Genomic DNA, 23,616 nt, shown 5'->3' with positions numbered 1-23,616 from the left:
CTACTTGCCACCATGCCCCGTAAACTAAACACAGTGTCACACTTTTAGCTACTCATATATTTTTTTAATAGAAAGCAGAGTAACTGTATTTTTAACATGACGCTTGACTAATTAAAAAAAAAAAACAAACAACAAAACCCCCAAAAAAACCCCAAACCACAACTAATCTTTTGCACCTTTAAAAGTGATTTTTTTTTTTTTTTGGCCAAGAAAACACAATTCAAGCACTATCCATCTGATTTAAAGTGTCTCCACAGGCTTAATGTGGAAGAGCTTTCTTCACAATTATGAATCATTAGTAGCTACATAAATTGCTTTTTATTTTGATAGCTGAAGTAAATGTATTGTTAGAAAAAATGACCTCTTAAGATGCAGTACAACTGGACTAATGCACATTACATACCACAGTTAAAAAACCCAAACTATCTTGACTGAACCAAAACAAAATGACAAAGTGAAAGGGGCTGGTGGTGGGGTGTGTGTGTCTGTCTACATGTACATATTAGTAATAACTTTTTAAAAAAAAAAAAAAAGCAAAGCATATAACAAAGGTAAAAAGGACAAACAGGAAGAACTAGAGCATTAATACCAGTCTCCTGCCTCTGTGACAAACTCTTAGCAAAAGGGCAACATCACTATGGGACAGCTCAAGAAGGTCCTGGCTGGTGAGCAGCAGCTGTGTGTCCAGCAACTTAACCCATGGATTAGGCTTTAACAGGGTATCAGACAATTACTAATCAACTGAGTAATTTCTCCAGAATGACAGACATCATTTACATTAAATTATTTAAAAAAAGCCCAACAAACCCAAACCAGAACTTAAACACCCCCAAGCCCAAACAAAAAAAAAAAAAAAAAAACAAAAAACCAAACCAAACCCTTTAAAGTAAAACTGTAGGAATGTGGGACCTAAAAAAAAATTGAGACCATGGAGACTGCTGCATCAAAAAACCAGACTGGAAAAAGCCTTATGAAAAAAAAATCAGTTAATATACTTGGTAACAGAGCAGGTTCTGTTGGGTTGGTTTGTTTAAATGTCTCGAAGAATGACACTGCCCTGCAACCCCCAGCTCGGTGTCTGGCATATCACTAATGACAGTCATTTGTGTAAAGCAGCTCTTCATGGTGTCCATGGAAATAGGCTTAATTATAAAGAAAGAGCTAAATAAACCTTCTTTTAGAATAATTTCTAAACTAGGAATGCACTCCCACAGGGGAGAGCTATCACACCAAATAATCAAACTTAGAGAGACGTTAAAAATACGGTCCGTTCAGAAAGCCCAGAAGAAAAACTGTATTTTATGTGCCCATAGTAAGTGGATGCCACTTTCTTTAAAACTTCTAAAAGAACAAAAATTTAATTAAAAAAAAAAAAATGTTACAAAAGGCACTATTAAGCTTGCAAAAGCATTAAGTGCAGTGTTTTTTTAGGTTTGTACCAAATAATGACCCTACTGACGGGTGTACAGTTTGTGTGTGTGTAACAGTCCCTCTGCAGTGTGCAACAGCCACCAAACCCTTCCCGCCCTGGATTCCTAAACCCAGGCTCTGTGTGGGGAGAGCTGCAGGTGGCCTGCCCCCCCTGCCCCCCCCGCCCCATCCTGCCTCCACCGGGGTCCCTGCTGCCCTGCACTCAGCCTACAGCCCGCCACGGCCCTGCCGCGCACCAGTGAATCCAAATCCGTCCCCTTTTACCAGCACAGCCTTGGCAGATTTAATTTTCTGATCAGATTTACGTTGTAACGAGAGCTAGGTTTTTCTTTTTACTAGAGCCCTATCAACACTAGAGAGCTCTGTTTCTGGAACCCTTCTTTCAAGCAACGTTACAACCATTACCTTGATACGGAAAACCGTCTTGCGTTTTTGAAAAACATTCTTCAATCTCAGCATCCTACTGTCCAAACAAGTCATTCTTACAGAAGGCTAAAGAATAAAATTATTGAGTGCTGTAACAAAAACTCATTACCACAGCAAGACCAGAGACATAGTAAAAGCTTAGATTTCAATAAAAAATATTGTTAGTCCTTATTCCTCTCTCTTTTCAGGAGCCACATCATGGGTCGCTGGCTCCCACGCCAATATATTACAAACTAGACCATTAAGGTATGTTGCTGGTAAATTCGCTGAAATTATTGCTGATGTGCTTTTCTGTAATAACTATTAAAATCTGCTAATGTTAAAAGCCTCAGTGGGAAACAAACCAGCTAATTTTTAGATATTTTTTTTTTAATCTTCAAACTAACATTTAAAGGCATACCAGTAATTTCTATAGTGCCCCTTTACTAAAACACTCAGTAGATCACGGTGTTTTTAACAGCCTCAGAACAAGCAATGACTCAAGGTTTTCTGTGTAAACATGTGCATACGTACACACATATATAGAAGTGTGTGTGTGTGTGCGTGTGTCTTCAACTGCCTAGACCACACTGCTGGCTCCAAGCACTTACTTTCTGTTTACGCATAGGGTTTCGCATTCATACTCGGTACCACCCAGGCTTTGTTTCAGGCTTTTCACTTCGAGCATTCCCCTGCAAGTGGAAGAACATTTGACTTCTTGCATCAGTTTCCTCTTGTAAGGTTTCTGGTTGCTGATGATGTGCTTCCTCCAGACAATCCAAGCAAAAGAAACGCAGTTGAGGGCTAAGGGGTTCGGTACAACAATGACACTGGTGATCGTGCAATACCACCACTTACAAGTGAAGGTTCAGCTCGCTGCTTTACTGGCAACAGGGGTTAATTCATAGCTACTGGACAACTGCACTGACTCTCACTAACTCCTTGCATATCACCAGTAATCTATCTCGTATATGGCATAAAGACATATATTCAATTTTTTTTTTTTTAAACATACAGTTGTCCTCAATTGAGGAAAAAATAAATAGCCAAGTACAAACCTCATGTCACTTTAGTAACATTGTGGCTTTTTCCTCCACTCTTATCAATGAAAATATAATCAAAGTCTCAGGAAGAGAAATCGTATTTTAGTGGGCAGGAGGCTCTGAAAAATAACGCAGTTTTAACAGAGCATGGTTGACGCAAGCTGGACTGTAGCGCCCAGGACTCCCGGGGTCTGGAGAGAATGCGGGAGCATTGCCGTATTTCCCTGGACTTCCTGTTATGGGACTGTTTCTTCCTGAAGTAGAATACACTGAAGCATTTGGAAGGCCAGCAGCGATGGTTTGGGACTTGAATTTTGCCTTCAGCGCTGGACTTGGCCAACTGAAAGAAACAAAAAGTCATTTTGCATTTTGTTAAGAACACTGCAATCAGAAGAGCAGTACTTTTACTCAGTATCACTTTTAAGGTCTTAGAAATGATGCACCAGCAGAGAAAAATCAGAACTGGTAAGACAGAGGTCTGAGAAGAAACAGCAGCAGCACTATATATGTAGGCATGCTGCCTCATCAGTAAGATGTCATGGTATAATGTGGGGTTTTTTTTAAATTAAAAAAAACCCCGCTCACCCACCCCCAACTATGAAAGACACGCATTCACACAGCTTATTTAAAATCTTTAAAAAAAAAATTTTCCTCTGACAGACCTACTGGTATCTGTATCGTTAGGTCTGATTTTTGCAGTTACATACCTAAACACAAAGTGATCTCCTGCTGTTTCTTTGCTTTTGGCAGAGGTAGCACTGCAAAATTAAGGAGGCTAACACAGCGAGCCTTGGCATTGTCAAATAATTACAGTAATCGTTTTTGCTTATGCACTAGAAGAGTGATTACACCTAAAAATCTTGTGTTAAATGTTAGCACTTTAGAAGAACACCTTGGACCTTTCAGACAGTGGAATAAGAATGAAAAAGCCTGACAAGTTAGCCTATTTCTTTCAAAAAATTAATCACAAAAATCAAGGGACTACAGAATTTGATTTTCAAAAGCAAAGTAGTACAAGGACACCATATCAACCAGGGATATGAAAATGTTTCTACTCCACTTGGAATCACAGAAAAATCTCAGTGAGCTTCATGCTTTTCGTAAAACTACACTCGATGGCCCTCTTTCAGTGCACTGCTTGACATAGGCAAAAGAAAGCTGCTTGCTTTCCCCGTGCTCAGCCCTGGGCAGCGCCTCTCCTTCCACTTACCATGGCACTTCTGTCAGCCCTGTCACGTGTTGTTTTAACTCTTTCCACAACATTCCTCCTGCTCCAATCTCTGCTAACTTAACACAGTTGCGCTTCTCAGCTGCTGGTTCCCAACTCCTACTCTGAGTTTTGGGGCCAATAAAGCCAGTCAATTACATTTTTAAAATTCTCACAAGCTCTGACAGAGCTTTAAAGTCTCTGTTTTTAAAGCATGTTTTGAAAAATTAACATTTAATGCCTATATTGAGAACTTGGTTCTCGTAATAAGTGGAATTTCGTGCATTTAAGAAAGCTAGAAGAAACAAGAGAAAAATAGAAGTTAGTACAGGTCATTTGATGGCTTTCTGTTCCTGCCCCCTTTCCAGTCTGTTGTGTGGCACTGGGTCATCTCTTTTCTGAGAACTTTATCATGACTATATATAAGTTGTAGGCTGTCTAAGCACGGGAATCTTCAGTGTTCTGACCAATGTCTCTCACAATGGAAATAAATCTTCATATTAATACATTTACCAAAAGAAGCCACTTGTATGAAAACTGTTGCTTTGGGTCGCCAAAAGCAACAGCATTCAAAATAAACCGTATAAACGGCATAACATGTATTCAGGCGTCCCAACAAATGCAGTCTGCTTTCATCGTTTGTGTAGGAAAACATGACAATTCTCTCTAAAAAAACTTAACACGCACCATCATTCACACTAAAAATCCCTTTGGACTGGGGCAACAGAAGGTAAAAATAACAATAGCAATAAATGAGGATATTAAATTCACTTTAACATCACTCTGCACAACCTTAGTACCTCAAAGCAATACAATATCCACAACAGACGAACTACCAACTGACATCACAACTACCATTAAGACCCATAAAGGATCCAAGTACAAAGCAATAAATCAGCAAACTGAGACATTTGCCAACTGGAAAACCCTGACACTCTCGAGGCCTTCAGTCTTCTGTCTGATTTGTCTATATAGACATGCTGAAGTTATTTGGAACTGCAATGTAATGGAAGGAATTTGACTGCAGCACCAGTAAACTTATCAACAGACACCAGCCAAAAAGGCTTACTGATTTAATTTCAGAAACGCACTAATAGTTAATACAACTGAATATTTAAAACAAGGGTTTTGTGAAAAAGGCCTGAAATTCCAGCTGTTCTGCAGCCGACCCACTAAAAATTTTATTTCAACTCATTTGACCGAATTTGCAGAAATACCTTTGCCTGTCAGATGAAGAGTATGACTGCACCGCATGTTTCCACTTGTAAATAGTCGGGTATTTCTGTGGATCAATCTCTACTGCTTCTATAGCTGCTAAGACATCACTATCCAGCTTGGAAGGCTGCTCCCTAGAATATAAACAGAACTAGATGAAAAGAGAACTATGTATCTGGTCAGGCAATAAAACATCCCAATTCCAAAACATTTATTTTTGATATAAGCAAACAAATTGCCCATACTCCTCTATAATTATGGTTTCTCTATGAACTTTTTCCAGCAGGCCCATGCATAAATGTCCATTAATTAGACTCATAAAATAAAAGTTTTGAAAAATTAATCTAAGGACACCCCAAGAGTGTAGCAAACACTTTGTTAGTCTAAGTCAGGCTCATCATGAAGTCACAAGCCTGTCAGATGAATGGTACACAGCAAAGTTAACTGAAACCCATTTGGAAACAAAGACTTCTCTTCTTCCTTCTGTTTTAAGTGTGGTATTCAGGTAATGAGTTGCGAAAGAACTGTACGGCTACTGTACAAGTATTGAAGCAAGGCTCACTGCAACAAGTGTTGCTTAGTATCACACTGTCTCAACCTTGCTGTCAGTGATATTATAAAAAGCATCTTGTTTTGCCTACATAAACCAAAGGACAAGTAAGTGTGAAAAAAGACAATTCTTACCCAAGCAGGAATAACTTCTTAGAATCGTCATTTGTGGGTGAAGCCTTCAAAAGAAATTTCTGGGAAGAAAGTTCTTGACGTTGTTGTGCCTCATTAGTCTGAACTGCAGATTCCATGGACAGTCTCTCTTTTGCTGATGGCACTTTGTGTTCTGTCCTTAACTTGGTCTCTCCAGGTTTACCTGTAACACTTGGCTCAGAAAAACTTGCCAGTGGAACCGCATAGCAGCTCTTATCCAGATGGTCCTTGGGTGGTCTCACCTGCCTTGTTCCTTCAGCCAGAATCCTCTCATTCTCAGTTTTTTCAGCAATTTTATTTGATTCTCCTGCAACCTCTTGTTCTTGGAATGACAGGCTTTCAAATTCTGACATTAAATTGGAAACGGGCGATATGAGGCATTGTTCTCCGTCATGCAAATGCCTTCTGTCACTAATTATCATTTCACTGGACACAGGATTACAAAATCCATTTTTGCTGGAAGCCAATTTTTCATAGTGCCTGGGGCGATCCGATGTTTCTATAATGTTTACTGCACGCTCCATTGACAAGATATCACACTCGGCGTCCCCTATAGCATCAATGTTAGGTTCTTTGGACACAATAGGTTGGCTGATATTCCGTGCTGCATTTTGTCTGTTTTTAATTTCTTCTAAGCTCATATCATCGTCATCCTCATCCAAAAATGCTCCAACAGAAATAGAATTGCAGCACTTTTTACTCTTACCTGTAAACAATTTTAATAAGAGCAACACATGAAAAGACTTTCAACGGAAGGCAAATCAAATAAACTAGGAACAAACACACAGTCTTTGTGCCTTACTCTGTTTATTGATGTGCTGATTTTATTTATGCAACAGCATGAACTAACCTAACTAAAGCTACAAATGCAACATGATACCATTTCAGCTGTATCTTTTTTGCAAATAACCTTTTAAACTGTAGTCATTTGAAAACTGCACTTCCTACACTCCCCACCTCGCTCATTAATCAGCAACAAAGGATAAAGTCAGGATAAAGCAGAACAGGGTAGGAAAATGTTACTAATACAGAATAGCTTAAGTTCTCATCTCTTCCAAAGCACAAAGGCTTATGACGAGTCCAACGACTATCCTTCAGGGTCCTGTCAGCCCAGGTTTATCCCAGTACCAGAGCCCCTTCAGATCTACAATCACACAGGAGAGATGGGAGGAAGGAGCACAAAGATTTGGGACTAGTGTGTGCCTTCCATAAACACATAGCAAGCAGTGGTCTAAGAAGGTATAAAAGCTTTCTGGGGTTTTGCTCAGTGCGTCTTTCACCCTCAACTGTAAAGAATTATTCTTTTATTTTAAAAAGTTGTTTTTTCTGTATCTGTGGATTACAAAACTCTATTAAGCCAAGTTCCAAAATGCTGAGGAAAAATTTACTGAAGATCGAGGTATTCTAACAGGAATTTCATTTGGGGGCTACAATCAAATGAAGTACTTCAAATGAAAGGTAACATCTAATGAGGTCTGTTCCAACTCTCCTACATTCACACTGCTGTTAGCTACTTTTTCAATACTATAATCAGACTGTTTGGATAACAGGTTAATAATAGCAACCACAACAGGGGAATACTACTTCCCCTGGGCACCAAGCTTTTTCTCTCTTTTCCCTAGGTACAACCTGTTGTTTGTACTCTCTGTCCTTTTCTTACCAGAAGGATGTGGAGTTTTGTATCTATTGCAGGTTTCATTTTCCCCTGTTTCTTCCTGAGCCTTTTCGCTCATTTCCCGATGACTCAGGTACTCTTCTAATTTTCGCAACCCCTCCTGGGAAGACAGATCAACAAAACAGCCCAGAAATTCCCAGTATTCAACCCACGGGAACCCCAGTTCATGAGCTAACTCCCTGCAATAAATAAAATAAAACGAATCATTTGTGAAGACATAAATATTAGTTTGACAATAACTTTTCTGAACACATATTAATCAGCTATTAATAGGAGTACAAACGTGCAACTAGGCAACACAATTCTGCAACAATCAACAGTCTGCAAAAGCGATATACACATCCTTAGCAAACATAGTATCGTCTAATTTTTTCTAGAATATTTTCCAAATTTAATCTACTATTCTTACAGTTAGCACCATAAATATTGCTATTTTTAAGCTAGCTATATCTAGACATCAGATAGAGATGAATCCCCACTGATGTAGGCATAATTTGAATGATACTCCATTCAATAGCTTTGTCTATTTGGGAATGGGGGAAGGGAGGAGGAAGTCAGGGGTTGTTTTAAAGAAAGAAATCTAATCAGCTTTTATCAAAGTATGTTTTTTCCATATATTACTGATACAAGGTATTTTAACAGCAAGGACACGTATCACAACACGGAGCTTTTATAAAGCAGCACAGTTGTATTAGGATCTGTTCATTCTGCTCTCTTTAACAATCGCTCAATTTTACAGAAAAAGTAGGCTATGCATAATTTTAGATCTTCTGACAAATTAGGCAAGTAAATGTTTGAGAAAAGCATTCTGTACATACTATCAATAATAGTTAAAGTATCTTTTTATTTCCAAAGCTAAGAAAGCTAGCTCTTGCATTTTTAGCTATTTTGTTTGCACAAAAATACAGTAAAAATCCAACTACAATATACTTCATAAATACTTCTGCCAGTAACTTTTGCTCTAAGATATTGTTCGGTAAGTAATAACCATACTCTCAGCACAAGTCTTTTGCTTTCAATTGCTCTATCACTAATTTTTTTATACCAATACTCTTTTAGATACCTTCCAACTCTTTCAACACCTCTCTCCAGATCAGATTTCCTGACATTGTGAAAGAAGCCAGCTCGCTCTCGAGGTGGTGTCTTCCAAAGCCTGCGGAATTCTTCAGCCTTTAAAAAACAGAAATAATTTAAAAAAAACTACCCCGCACAATATGAAGCTAACTCGGTGCTGCCTAAAGGTCTCCCTATAGGTCTAGAAAACATTTAGCTGTTTGCTGTCTACATGTAAACAACCCAAGGTCTGCCACAAGTATTGCTCAACTCTGGCTATGAAGAATCTTGTATTAGACCTTAAAGTTACTCCTCCCAGTATTACGGGTTACTTTGATCTCACAACTACTTATTAAAAGAGTAAGGACCATAATGTACAACCATCTTAAAGTAAACTGTGTAGGTACCAAGTCTGCCCGGTTTTAATTTGTGTGCAGCAGGAAAGAGAAGAATGTCTTAAAATTATAATGACGTGGCAAAATTATATTTAATTACAAATGCTCTCTTGATCACTGTTTTCTAGGATGCAAAGGTGATATTTTTATATGCATATATTTAATTCCCTCGACTTGCTACAATTATGAGAATATGCTTGCTATTTTGAATTTGAACTCCGAAAGGGAATAAACTAACGGATTTTTTTAAGCTCACAAACTTTATGCCTTTACATGACAAAAATCAGCAATGATGACTAAGAATTACATTTAGACATTAAGAGTATCTGTCAGCAAGCAAAAGAATGCATTTTTTACACCTCAGCTAAAATTTTTCAGAATATATTGTATATATACGCATTTCTCTCAGATGAACAGTAAATTAACCAACGAGCATATTTAGAAGAAAAAGCATTAAGCATTTTGGTAAAACTCAGTCCTGAAGAATTCAAGCATCAGATGACAGAAAGTTGTGGCTGCCCCCTCCCAAGGCCAGGTTGGATGGGGCTTTGGGCAACCTGGGCTAGTGGAGGGTGTCCCTGCCCATGGCAGGGGGGTTGGAGCTAGATGGGCTTTAAGGTCCCTTCCAACCCAAACCAGTCTGGGATTCTGTGAAAGCCCTCGGTTGTATTTATTCACCATTTCTAAAGCTGTCATACTTCCAGCATGTTCACATTAAACAAATGAGTCAAAGAAATGCCCGCAAGTTTGTAATATATTTAACTGGTATCTAAGTATTCCTCCTGAAAATTAAAGATTTTGCCTTTCTGCCATACAATCAATACTTTTCCAAAACTATCCCAACACCTACTTCTTGGTCATCAGTTTTTCCAATTATAAAAATATATTAACATTAATTCAACGAACAGAGGTGATAAACTGCTTCTAACATCCAGTGTCAACTTCTAGAAATGAGATATAGTTAAGATTTTTTAAACTGATTCATAGCTGCATTGAAAGGCTTTGTTTCAGATTAGAAAGAGCAATTATCTATAAGACAATGAAAGGTTTGTCAGAGTGCTTTTTGACTAGATTCCAATAGGAAAAAGAACAGAACAACTCTCTTTTGACTGAATTTCCACTCTTATTTACACCACAGGTTTCTGTTTTTAGCAATAAAAATATTTGGAAGTATCAGTCCTTCTCCTTCTCTATGGAGGAAGATCCATCTCTTCAAGAAAGAGAGCACCACAATTTCTAACAGGAGCAAGCTACACCACACAATGAACCATGGGTGGATCTTCTAATGGTTCTCCGTTAACAAAAAGGAAAAAAATAGGCCTTAGAGTCATACGAAGTTCTCTCCTTACCTTTGAGGGGCTCATGGGGCCTGCAAAAGCTCTTATTGACAACACTGGATCTTTGGGGCTGCCAGTGTATTTAGATAATGTTCTTTGAGGGCTATCATCTGTCTGATCGGGTGACCATGGCACACCAATTACAGGAGCTGAGGAATTGTCTTCTGCTCTCAAGAGTGGTACATAGTATCGACCTAAAATAAATAATACAAAGCTTTCTTAAAATGTTTATGTTACATTAGCCCGCTGCTTCACCAATATACCCGTATACTTAACCATCTGACTTTATTTCCTTAGTAAAACTACTTGTAATTCAAACTCATTGTTTCAATATTTATTGCATGTTACAGATTGTATTTAGTACAGGCTCCCTTCTCTCTCAAATACAAAAATAACTGCATTGATACATATATCCCTTCCCTAAGGATCTTCAAGAAATTTCAAAACCTCCTTTTGCAAATGCCTAAACTCACATGTGACAAAACAGTGAAAAGTTCTACGTCAAAGAAATTACACGACTCCGCAGCGTGACAAATAAATCTCTTGCTCTGTAAAGGTCTTTTGTTTGCTTTTAGATTAAACTTTCTGCTTCAGTCTCGCTCAATAAAATAAGGGCCATGCCTATGTTACAGAGCTACGAGGATAACCTTGTGATACATACGGTAAGAGTTCTGACCGTGTAATTAAAAAGACAAAAAGTTTTCTGTTTCTTGTCAGTTTTAGAGTTTCTCTTTGGTTTTCACACCACTCTGCAGTAGCATCATTTACAAACAGGAATGCCAAAGAAAGCAAACAGAATAGAAGACAGCAAAGAGCCAGAATATATGCCTGATTTTTTATAAAAATCTGAATACAGACCTTTCAAGTACTCTCTTAGTTTTTCTTTCAATTCTGCAGATTTATTCTTGCTTCTTTCACAAACTACCTGTTAATATAATTTAGTTGTTTGTTAGTAAAGCATAAAACATCAATCTGAAATAAACTGCAATTTGTTTTCTTTTTGAGTAGTCATGTTATTGGCCTCTACCCATCTCATCCAGTACTTCTAATTCATGGTAGAACAAACCACTAAAATGCATCCACATTCATAAAATGGATACTGTAAAGAAAAGGCAGTGAATCATAAAATCTAGAACTTTTCCCCAAATAAAATCAACATAAAATATTTTTAGTATTATCAAAGATTTATATTCTAATCATGACACTAGTATCTTACTACAAGCCTTCGATATACAGTAGTTAGTAAATGTCTGAACTTGAAAAATATTGATTAGGCATAACATTTTTAGTTTTGTTGTGGACATGGAGAGACTTACTTCTGCTGGAGTTTGATCATATTTGTTTCTTGGATTTTTCACAATAGCTGGGTGTGAGGTAAGCACATTAACAACGTCCAGATTCCCAAACTTGCAGGCAAAATGCAATGGAGTATCAAATCCCTGCAGTGGGAAAAAAGGGAAAATTCACATGCATTTGGAAACATGATGAAGTCAATCCCACATCTTTTATTTTGAGACTGGGAAAAGTAAATAAATATCATGACTATCAGGGCTCTTAATAGATCTTTTCCCATCATACTGTAGAATAATGATTATTAAACCCCACAAAACTCATTAATAGCTCATTTTCCTAGAAGTGTCCCCTTCTATTCTCTGTCCTTCTCCATTACACATCCTTAACACCTCCCAGTTGTTTCCATAATAATAAGAAACTGGCAAAGACTCAAATCTTACCATTTTATCTGGTGTATTAAGGTAAAGGTCAACAATATATTGGATGCGATTTTTCAACATTATATCATTATCATCTGGATACATAAGCCGCATAAATTCAGGATTTTCCAAAGTGTCCAGTAATAACTGGCAGATACTAGGTTGATTCTCCTTGGCAGCAACATGCATGACATTGTACCTACACCCTTCCTGGAAGAAAAAAAAAAAAAAGACAAACGTTAGAATGAACTGAAATCTAAACAGCTTTATTACGCCCATGTGCTGAACTGATATAACTGTGAAAATACAAAGCTTCCCACACTGAGTCTTACATTTAGATTTTTGTTTCTTATTATTTTATTAGGAAAAGGTGTTTACAAAAGAGTACATAAACATTCAGTGCTGCAGTAAATTACATGATATTGTTGTAAAGATGTATGCATCTTTATATCCACATTATTCTTACAATTAACAACATTATTCTTGCACTCACCTATAGTCTTTTTTTAAATCTAGGGCAAAAATGTAGCCAAGAAGGTATATTAAGATATCACATAATAAAAAGGGATAGGAAGTTCAGTGTACAAAAAGAGCTGAAAAATGGGTGTACATATATAAAATTCAGTTTGCAGTAATATATTACATACACCATTTCAACAACTTCACAAAGCTGGTCTGATAAAAGTAAGTTAAGAAGATAGTTTGTTAAAGTAAGATTGTCAGTGTTTGCTAAACGGTACCTTACACGTGGATTTTAGATGCAGAAATTTCATGTTTTGAAATGTAATGGTGGTGCCCAGGTAAGCAGTGCTGTAGGAACACCTAGTTACAGCCTAGGCACTACCCTCTTTCTTAAAATGATTCTATTTTAAAAAGATTGGAATTACTTGGAGATCAATACTATATGGAGACAAGACTATTCTTTCATGACTGGACAAAACTATTCTTCCCCTTAAGAACTGCATAGTCAGCTTCTTTACTCCAGTTGTTCTAGAGCAAAGCAAACTCGCAGTTATGACAGGTGACTTACACGAGATAGACAACTGCCACATTTCACTTAGCTTTCAGCTACTATCAATAAACACTGAGGAACTTTGCACTGGTGGAAACAAGGTATCTTGAAAAAAGAATAGCGAACAACATTCCTTCCAGTTCTGAACTGAATCTCAAAGCTAAATCGCTAAACCAGAGTTTGGATTTTTCTTTTTTTTTTTTTTCTTTTTTTTTTTACCTGTACAACTGTTGGATTGTCTCCTGACCCAATTAGATAGCGAGGGTTACTCCAAATAAGTTCTGAAAATGTTGCTGTATCTCCTTTCTCGACAGCTTTCCGAAGTTTAGCAGTAAGATCTTGAGTACGTGGACTTTTATAACTGTTGGCTCTCTCCTTATTAGCAGTTTCAGTCTCAGAGGAACATAAGCCATCTATCAAAACAGAAGTAACATGTTTCTAGATGTATTCTTTTCAGTGATCACTATTTTCAAACCCTGATCATGAAAATAAGCTTTTAATCTAAAATATGTATTAACTTCACATCTTTAATGTACAGAAGTAAAAAAAATTGAGGTCAATGACAAGACATTTAAAAATACTAGTAGTTAGTGACAGGGAGGAGAATATGGCTTAATCATCTTGTAACACTGTTTCAGACTTTAATAGGGACTGGTAAATTTTATAATTACCAATCTGCTTCTATGCAAACTGAAAAGTAAATTTCAAGAAGAAGAAGAATTTTCTGAATATTAAAATTGTTTTTGTAGTTATGTGACTACTGAGTCCCTTTAATCTAATAACTGGGAACACTGTAAAGTATGATCAATGTTTACCATTTTATTTCTGAACTTCCTTAACAATTAAGTACAGTTTTAGTATACTGTGCGATTTTATCAGCGTCTTATTAAACCTGAAAAACCTGAAGTCTATGAGTAAAATAGAATCCTACCAAATATAACCATAGACTACTAAGCAACATATCTACGCAGGCCACTACCAACATTCCAGCTTTATAAGAATAGCAACATTTTTAGTGAAAATTTGTGCAAACCAGAACAACAACAATTGCTTTCAAAAGTAACCAGTTTATTTATCATAACATAGACCACAGAAACCATACAGTGAAGGCCAAACCTTATGCTTTAAAACACAGAAAGTAGTCCTTCCATAGATTCCTGGGGCTCTAAATTACTTCTATAGTAGTTCCTTTACAAAAGAAATGGCAGGATTCCAACATACTCCTTTTTTTTTTACTTCTGTACACAAACTTTGGTGCTCCTTTCTTGGAAAAGCATCAATTAACTTTAAGAATGACTTCTCCAGTGACAGTATCATTTCATACAGAAGTAAAACTAGATTTGAATTAAAAAATTGAAATATGCTTTTTATTGCATGTTCCTAATAGATTTAACAGAAAAGAATTTAATTAAATACTGGTTGTCATATCTATTTAATACAGTAATTTTATTTAGTAAGCTCTGAAGCTGTGATCTAACATTTGTTTACAGCTTATCTGAAACACCACCACTCTAAAGGGATTTCTATTTATTAAGATGCTTCACCCTTTGAAATTTTTTTCTGTTATTAGTATATTGGTTTTGAAGTTGTTGCTTCTCATAAAAATTAACAGACTGTATATTGCATCTACTGTACACAGATGAATACCACTTACCTCTGTTAAACGATCCCATTTTCACTGGAGACAAACATAAAGAGGACTTGCTTGGAGATGGGAAATAATCACAGATTCCTTTAGCAAATTTCTCAGCATCCTCTCTGTTTGAAAAAGCTTTAAAACGAGAACCCTTAATCATCTTAACAGCTTGGAGGGCTTCCTTTTTATCTTCATAAACATGTATTTTCTCTGAAACAAAGTACAATCAAAGTTAAGTTATTCCAATAATCTCAGATTTGTTCCTAGAAACAGATTACAAAAGCCTCAGACTATTCTTCCAGCTTTCATCTCAAACTGTTTCTCTATCAAACATGGCATAAGAATCAAAAGTCCTTTTTTCTCTCTTGGAATCTGAGTTGAAGCATTTTATGCACTCCAGCTAATATGAGGTGATATGTGTACAGTGTTTGGCCATTCATATCAAACAGTATTTGTACATCTCTTTCAATAGATGGGCCAGCTTCAACAAATGAGTATTTCACATCCAGACTGAAAAGCAAACTTGGAGCTTATTCACCCTGCGTTACTTTCCATGTTCTGTTGTTCAGAAAGATCAACTATGTTAGTGATCCACTGCCACAACTTTAAGACCTCTACACAGAACCTTACATATTAATCAAATCCTCCTCCTTCCTCTCCTTTTGCATTAATTTGTTAAAATTAAGAAATCTGAATATGCCTTTTATGAGAAAGAGTACTTATTACCATCTCAGAGTAAACGATCCTTTGTGCACTACTGTAACCCTACCGCTAGGTAATTTAATAATTCCTTATTGCAGTATTCATCAATAAAAAGTGAAGAATGACCAATGCTTCTAGATACCTTTTGTCATTACGATAGAAAGGAAAATCTGAAATCTGTTAGAAGAGATCATTTAAGCATCAACTGATGACTATAAATAGTTTTTTGATTGTCTATTTGTAGGACTACTTTTTTTATTCTTCAGAGGGATTGAAGGCACAGGATGGGTATGAGCAGTAGTGGGAAATAATTTTCGTCATCTGAGCTACATCTCGTAGAGGATCCTCATGTATACGGACCATTATGGCAGAACAGCTGGGATGCCTTAGAATTCTGTTTCCATGCCTCAGAAGATCCAAAATTTACAGAATCAAAAAAATACTTCAAGCAATGCTTAAAATACTAATACAGTGGTGTTCGTATCACCTGCTATGTAGAAAAAGGTCTGGTTAGACATGATTGTAAATTGGAAAAATAAATAAAAAAAAATTGGAAATAAAGGAAATGCATATTTACCATTCCTTGCCAATATGTCGTCGTAAACTGGACAAACACCATAGAACAGTGGAGGATCTCTGGAGGGTGTCTGAGTACTAATTTGTGAATCAACACATCCTGCTCCGCAGACTGGAGCTGAACAGTTCATATGCATCACAGCATCTTCTTCTGGAGGGTTCAGACCTATGCAGTACCCAAAGTCTGCCTCTTCAGAAACACTTCCATGACCGTTGTGATTCACTGCTGTAGTTTTCAAAGCCTTTTGTGCTTCTGGTCGGCAGCTATCCGATGGGACATTTCCAGCAGCCTCCTCTGACAGAGCAGATCCTTTTTCCTCCAACACTCCTTGCTGCTCCAACAATGCCTGAGCCAATTTTTTTTCAAAAATAAACCTAGTAGTCGAGGTAATGGGCCCACATTTCAGTCCTGCTCTTACAATTTCTTCTCTAAGCTCATCAGGGGACAGCTGCTTCAATCGGGATAATATTGCATCCATTGTTATTCCACCTATAGGAAAGGCAAAAAAGAGGAGATAAACTGTAAAGAATGCCACAACTTTTTTTCTACTATTTAAATACTCTATTAAAACCAAGAAAAGAAGTGCCTCATAACATTTTTTTCTGATTCTGAAGGGATTATCGCAGTTGCCGAGAAGATAAAATACTTTTCAGCTCAACACCTTAAAAACACTTTTAAGCTATGAGACTTATACCACGAGCTTACTTCCTATCCTTTCACAACTACTTGAAAGAGTATTTACGGCTTACATTTTATTCTTGTTTGTCCTTTTCAAATTTCATGAAGACTTTTGGAGTGAAAATTCAATCCAGAATATTTATGCATGAAAACTTATGACAGGCTGAGAAGTAAATATTTGATTCCTGCCAAGAAAGGAACAATCTGCGTATGTAATACAAGAAGATGATGACTAGTTAGCCCCAGTAAGAGATTCTGGTTATGCAGCACCTACAGCTAAAAGCACAGTACTATTTCTGTTATTTCCCTAAGAATTTCTAGTTCAAAAAAGTAAGTAAGTATGTAGTAGTAGTAGTAAGGCGTAAGTATGATGCAGCAACCAGGGGAGTGTATCTCTGGCCATGAGGCAAGGCTGGAACTATTTACACAACATGCTGTTTCCCAGCCCCTGTTTTGAGAGCAAACAGCCAGAAGACAAGAACAGCTGATCTTTTCAGATTTCCCTCTCTGACAAAGAACGGGAGCTGAAACAATTTCTCCATTTCCATAGGAAAATCCTTCTCTCACAAGGGGATTGGAACTAGATGATCTTTAAGGTCCCTTCCAACCCAAACCATTCTATGATTCTATACTGAAGTCCCCCAGCTCACTTCCCTCCATGTAATTCACACACTTACAGTTTCTGCACTGATCAGCAAGAAGATACTGAAAACAACAAGATGCCAATACAAATTTCTTGCTGTGAAAAACACAACTGAAAAATATAGGACTCGTGCAGCTTAAGTACATAAGAAACTTGAAAATTATTTCATCAGATACCACATTGATATATGTCCAGAAAAACTATGACTTTTTCCTGCTGTACGCCATTTAGAAAGGACAGAAATTATTAGGTTGTCATATTCCTTCAGCTTGCTTTCACTCCCCTCCTTAAACTGACCTTTCCTTCGCCGCCTAGCCATTTTATGGGTTATACGGGTTTGGATAGGCGTGTATAGCATTTTAGTTCTTTATTTTCAATTCCAAGTTTGATCCTCAGTTTATGAAACTTAAGACTACCGGAAGACACATCTGCAGCTTTTCCACATGAATTCGTTTCTATTTTTTCAATCATGCCATACTTGTAATACCACAACTCCTAATGTTACTGCATTTGTTTTGTCCAGAGACAAAACAATCTCCCAGGTATGAAGTCAGTATCACCTGTAATTTTAAGTTGTATCTCCTCAAAAGAGCATTTGTGGATGCATGTGGCAATACAAGGAATGCCCACAATTTATCAGCTCTCCTGCTTCACGAACAGCATGTGCAATCAGTCCTTAATGTGAGTCACAACATCCACTCTGATGGGCAAGAGCCCTTTTGTCTGGGAAATTAATGTGAAGCTTGACTTGAACAGTAAGTGGCTGCCGTAACATAGCAGGGATGCATAAATACTGGATCCTAATAAGTTAATTATTCATTTTGTCACAGTGTACAAACTGAGATGTAACTCCAAAATTGCATCTTCCTCGTAGAATTGCAGTATAAACTCCCTTATTTTTCCACATGTATTGCCAATAGCACCATCACAAAATACACCAACAAAACAGACATGATGATTTTGCTTTTTAAATTACCCAAGGATTAAGCTGGTAAAGAAGTAACTTTTCATATATCAAAAAAACCCAAACGCACATAGCTTTTTTTATAACTTTTAGTCAATATAGCCACATTTTAGTCAATATAGCCACATAAAATTTTCACTGCAATCTGACTTCAAAACTATTACATTTCTATTCCAGGAAATATTATGGAAAAACATGTTAATGCCAACAACTTGACAGTTACATGAGCTTGAGGGTTGTTTTCTTTGCATGCCATTTCCTTTGAGAGTTGTTTCTTTTTTTGAATGTCTGATTTTAAACATCTTGTGGTTAGAGAACATACCTCAGTCCCAGAATATTTCACTAATATTAACTGGAACCTCACCGAAATGATGGGAAATGAGAGTATTTCAGCTTTAAAAACAAAACAAAAATCAACAAAATGTGGCAAAGCCACAGTTGATGCCACTGAGCTATCTCCCCAAAGTATTCCAGTTCCCTTATGATTCCCGAACCTCCAAGCAACCTCATTGCTACGATTATCTAACTTGCCCACAAGACTGCAAAGACCAACGTGAAAGATATTCTCACTTGGTTTTGATTCTTAATCCTCTTTTTTTTAATAAATTTGATACCATTGTATTTTAATCAAGGGATAAAACGTGGTCCTGATGCCACTCATAAGAATACTTAAAGCTTGCTATCTGAAAGATTTGCTTTTTGAGATTGCGTAACTGAAAATACACGATAAAGATGAAAACTCAGAGGCAAGAAAGTTTATTGCAGAAACAGCTCAATGAAAACACTTTTACAGATTCAATATAATTCCTTAAAGAATTAATTCAGGAAATGTTCCTATTTTTAGGGTTCAGAACTAGCACAATCATTCTGCAGAAGAACAGACCCTAACATATGTATAACTCACGTACACAGAGTATGCAGGCACACATGAAAAAAATCTTTCTTTCTTGGCTTGTGGTCAAGTAAAAAAATGTTGGGAAGGAGTGATGCCTCTGGTATCTCATGTTTTGATAGAACTTGGTGCCTAAGATTTTCTTCCTCAGCTATGTAAGAAAAAGTATTTATTTAACATGTCCATTACAATTCAGGCACAACTAAGAGAATAAAATGACAAAGCAGACCACCAGTGGTGAAATCAATCTTCGGTTTAAGATCTACTGTCAGCAGGAAGAGTTTTCTACAATAAGCTAGCTATAGAAACAGGAAAAACATTTTTGGAATGACAACATAGAACATTAATGAAATATGTTTGGGTTCTGACACTAAGCTTTCAGCTAACATGAGTAAGTGTTTATTAATTTTTAACTGCATCACCTATTTTGATCTGTCCAAAACAAAAGGTGTGACTTGCAAATCTGAGAAACTGCCTGGTTTAAGATGATAATTTGATCATTTGCTACAAACAGGTGCAAGAGGTGATTATTTGAACCTTAAAATGCATTTTATGTAATTTCTAATGATCCAGTGTACAGCCACCACTGTCGCAGCTACCTTTTGTAGTTCAGCACACAAGGTCTTGCAAATTACCTTTGAGGGCTTTACAAATATAACTAACTGCTTTATCAACAAATATGTGTTTGATCATTCTTCCAAATCAACCAAAATCCAGAAGAATGGGTAAGAGTTGTATTTTCCCTTGGTTTACTGCATCAGTATGAAACAACAGAATCTGTTTCCAAAAAAAATCAAGACTAATACCAAGAGAATATGAATGATTGACTTTTAGGGATAGCAATATTATTTTGTTCCACTGCTCATTGAATTCTTCAGTAAACAAGCAATATAAGAAAACACTTTTTTTTTCAGGCAGGAATTAAATGAGACATGTCCTGTCTTTAGCTATATTTGACAGCCAGGATTGCACGTGGCAGAATAATTGTGGCTATTTAATCAGGTATTTCGTCTATACCGCCTGTTGCCAAATTAGCTAACAGTTACGAATTACGTGGCAGAAATAGCACTGCAAAACAAACTTAGAATAAGCTATGGGAAAGCCAAGGTTAAAAACCAAAAGAAAAAAAATAAAGGACGACTTCTCAGGAAGGAGATACGAGCATGTTTCCAGAGCTAGCGAGGGAAGGCAGGCTCGGTGAGGGAGAGAATTCAGAGAAGCACAAGCAGGGACGCGTTGGAAGGGTGGAGCAGACAGCAGCCGACCCTCTGGCCGTAAGCAGGCCGCCAGCAAGGGAGGGCAGCGCCGGGGACCGCCCGTGACAAAGGGGACGGGGTGGCGGGCGCGGCGGGGCCAGGCCACCGCCCGACACGGGGCCCAGCCCGGCAGCCAGGCGCGGCCTGCGGGCGGGCGCCCCCGAGCTCTGGCCGTGGGAGAAGACCCCCGGGGCCGCGGATGGCAGGAAGGCCGAGAGGCCGCGGGCCTGCCCGGGCGGTGCCCGGTGCCCAGCCGGCTCTCCAGCAGAGCGAGAGGCAGCGCCCACCCCGCCGACCGCTCCCCCCCCCCCCGCCAGTCTCTCACCTGGGCGGCTCCCGCTGCAGCACCGGCTCCCCGCAGAGAGCGGCGCCGGGGAGGAGAGGGGCGCCGGGGAGGAGATGGCCGCCGCCGGCGCCCCGCGGCCGCCCGACCTCCTCTCCAGCAGCCGCAGCAGCCAGCCCACGGCGCCGATGACCGCGCAGGCGGCCAAGAGCTCCCATCCCGGCCAGCGGCCCCAGCCGGCTCCCCACAGGGAGCCCCAGCCCCCGGCGGCCCCGACCCACCGCTCCATGCCCCAGCCCGCGTCCCGCCCGCCGCACGCAGACACTCCCCGCACGCCCTTCGGGGACGGTACCTCAGCGGCCTCCCGGCTTCCGTCTCTCCTCCTCCTCCTCCTCCCCCCCCGCCCCGCCAGGCCCCCGCCCCGCCAGACGCCGGGCCTGCCCGACCCGCTGCCTGACAGAAAACGCGGCGGCCCCGCCCCGCCCCGCCCCGGTGCCTGACGGGATGGCTGGGCCCCGCCCCGCCGGGCGGCTCGCGGGGCCTGGCGGGAAGGCGGCGCGGTGGCTGAGGGCGTCCCCTGCCGCGGGGAAAGAGGAGCACGGGCCCGTTTAGATGCGTTAAAAATCAGTGAAAAAAATCAACACACAATAACGTAGGCTTTCAAAATAAGGGGTTTTTTTCCTTAAAGGTAGCCAAAGACCTCGTTCAGAATCCTAAACATTACTGGCAAAACCAAAGAGAGGCTATCAATTTCTCTTGAGAAGTAAAACCAACATGGAGCCCTTTACCAAAAATAGTTTATTGCACAAAACTTTAAAAGGAAGTCCTATGCACATTATTTTTATAATCAACATGCTTTGTATGATCATAAACATTAATTGTACATAGCGTATCTCCTCCGTCCCCTAGGTTATCCACTCAAGAAGATGAAATTATTAACTTCTATCTCTACAAACAGCCTAAGTAGACATTACTGAATGTCATGTATTAAACAACTTTTTTTTTTTCCTTTACAATAACCAGAACATCTTTCCCTCCCCTAGAAATCTGTGCATCTGTATTGGAAATTAGGCTGCAATTCTCTTACACAGTGGTAGGAGAAGAGCGATGAGGAGACACCTGATGAGCATTAGTAATTGTTTTGGAGTAATTGCTTTCACATGAAAATATTTAAAGGCTCTGGTCACAGCAAGTCACATGCAACTATTCACACTTCCCCAGCACTGTTAATAAAACATACGTCACAAGTTTCTATATCACCAGTAGTGAATTTGTCATCTTTAAGTTAAATTTATAATCAATAATACTATCTGTCCCCAGTGCACCTTAATGCTGTCATGACTAGCATTAAAAACACCCATGCCACTGCGGTTCACTCCTCTACAGAGGAATAAGTAATCCATGAAAATATAAGCACTAGAACTTTCATTCTGGATATTACTCTTTACATATGTGAAATTCTCACAGAGTTCAGCTAGGATATTGCCTGGATATACAGTATGGGATCAGACCTCCCCTTGCACGAGTGGGTAAGGGCCTCAGCTATCCCAATACAATGCACAAATATTTCCAAGAAATCTGGAAGACAATAGAATGGAGCATTATGCAATATTCAGCAACACCAGAGACTCAGTAACTAACATTTTCCATTGTAGGGTTTGCTGGTTTTTTGATTGTATTTTTAAATGCACAATTTTTCAAGAGTCCTCAAAACCCCAACAGCATCTGAAAAAAGTAATGCTGCAGCCTCTACCAACTGTCATCACTAGGGAAACACTCTCACATTACAGTGACATTTCTCCTTCCTCAACAAGACTTGGTTTAGTAGGTAGCAACCACTAAAACAGACACAGAAAATACATTCGATTGCAGCGCTTGGGAAAAGAAAAAAATCTTTAAGAGATTATTCTTCAGTTTCTAAAAAACACATCAGTGTTAACGAGGCACTGATTTTCCTCTGATGTATTTGGCTGTGCTGTGGCAGGCAGAGGGGAGGCGGTTTTCATTCCTACAACTAGTTTTATTGCCTAGATAGCAGAGACCTCAAGCTTTGTAGAGCAAGCATGCTCAGCCTCAGGGTGAGGGTTTTTACTAAAACAGCAACTATTTTTCTGGATAATTAAGAAGCTAGCTGATGAGCTTCAAATAAAAAGGCCTTGCTTTTATCACATGCTGCATGCTCCTTCTAGCAGGCTTCCCAGCGACTTCCGTAATTTAATTGACTTAATACCTCACCAGACTTAGACCCTCAAGTCTCACTGTCTGTTCTTCATTTAAGTAAATGGCATGGTAATTCTGTTTGTAGAAAAAATGCATGGTGAATATAGAATGAAAATAGCTAGTGTCCAGGTACTTTCAGAGAGAAACAGGTGGGTCAGTGTGGAAATCTGAGCACTTCACAACAGCTCCCTCATCTTTAAAAGGAAAAACATACATCTAAGGCTAGTTGATTGTATACGCTCAGATGTCTTTAAAAGGAGCCAGTGAGAAAATGCAGCTCTGCACTGAAAACAGAATGCAGTATGATTACTGATATAAAAAGGGAGAGGAGAGCAGACATTCTGAAGAACTATGAAGGTTTCTAAACAATTCTGGCTTCTTTGATACCAGATAAAACCTTTATCCATACAACTGTTGCCAAACTTAAGATATTAAAATGTAACAGGTTCTTAACTGTAGGCAATATATTTACTAAAATGAACAGCAACATTAATGCTGCGCAAGTGTTATTTTATTTAAAATCTTGAACATTTGATAACTTTTTAGTACTGAATATATTATTCATTACTTAGCTTTAA

At 38.6% G+C, this 23,616-nt stretch overlaps 1 protein-coding gene across 3 annotated transcripts; it reads right to left on the bottom strand.

The window, feature by feature from the left end:
- Nucleotides 1-42: 42 nt before the first annotated feature.
- On the bottom strand, nucleotides 43-21,287 carry ANKLE2 (ankyrin repeat and LEM domain containing 2). Of its 3 annotated transcripts, none has more exons than XM_075769960.1 (13): nucleotides 21,171-21,287; nucleotides 16,103-16,591; nucleotides 14,842-15,033; nucleotides 13,407-13,600; nucleotides 12,197-12,385; nucleotides 11,780-11,902; nucleotides 11,322-11,388; nucleotides 10,476-10,657; nucleotides 8,742-8,848; nucleotides 7,664-7,857; nucleotides 5,986-6,709; nucleotides 5,304-5,435; nucleotides 43-3,219 (listed from the first exon to the last, which is right to left on the bottom strand). In XM_075769960.1, the coding sequence occupies exons 2-13, from the start codon at nucleotides 16,578-16,580 to the stop codon at nucleotides 2,982-2,984; spliced, it is 2,820 nt and encodes a 939-aa protein (XP_075626075.1). In that variant the 5' UTR covers nucleotides 16,581-16,591; nucleotides 21,171-21,287; the 3' UTR covers nucleotides 43-2,981. The 3 variants fall into 3 exon arrangements, with proteins under 3 accessions (XP_075626075.1, XP_075626073.1, XP_075626074.1); XM_075769958.1 differs by lacking the exon at nucleotides 21,171-21,287 and adding an exon at nucleotides 20,861-21,150; XM_075769959.1 differs by lacking the exons at nucleotides 43-3,219; nucleotides 21,171-21,287 and adding exons at nucleotides 4,178-4,381; nucleotides 20,861-21,150.
- Between the last annotated feature and the right edge of the window lie 2,329 nt (nucleotides 21,288-23,616).

Source organism: Balearica regulorum, chromosome 17 (assembly GCF_011004875.1).
Source record: "Balearica regulorum gibbericeps isolate bBalReg1 chromosome 17, bBalReg1.pri, whole genome shotgun sequence".
NCBI lineage: Eukaryota > Metazoa > Chordata > Aves > Gruiformes > Gruidae > Balearica > Balearica regulorum.
The sequence above is the reverse complement of the archived record's forward strand: the minus strand, read 5'-3'. Positions and strand labels throughout refer to the sequence as shown.

Coding starts and splice junctions, on each gene's coding strand:
- ANKLE2 (XM_075769958.1), bottom strand. CDS start 21,107: ATGGAGCGGTGGGTCGGGGCCGCCGGGGGCTGGGGCTCCCTGTGGGGA. Junction 15,034..16,102: donor CGACATATTGGCAAGGAATG/GTAAATATGCAT, acceptor ACTTTGTTTCAG/AGAAAATACATGTTTATGAA. Junction 12,386..13,406: donor ACAATCCAACAGTTGTACAG/GTAAAAAAAAAA, acceptor TTTTTCTTCCAG/GAAGGGTGTAGGTACAATGT.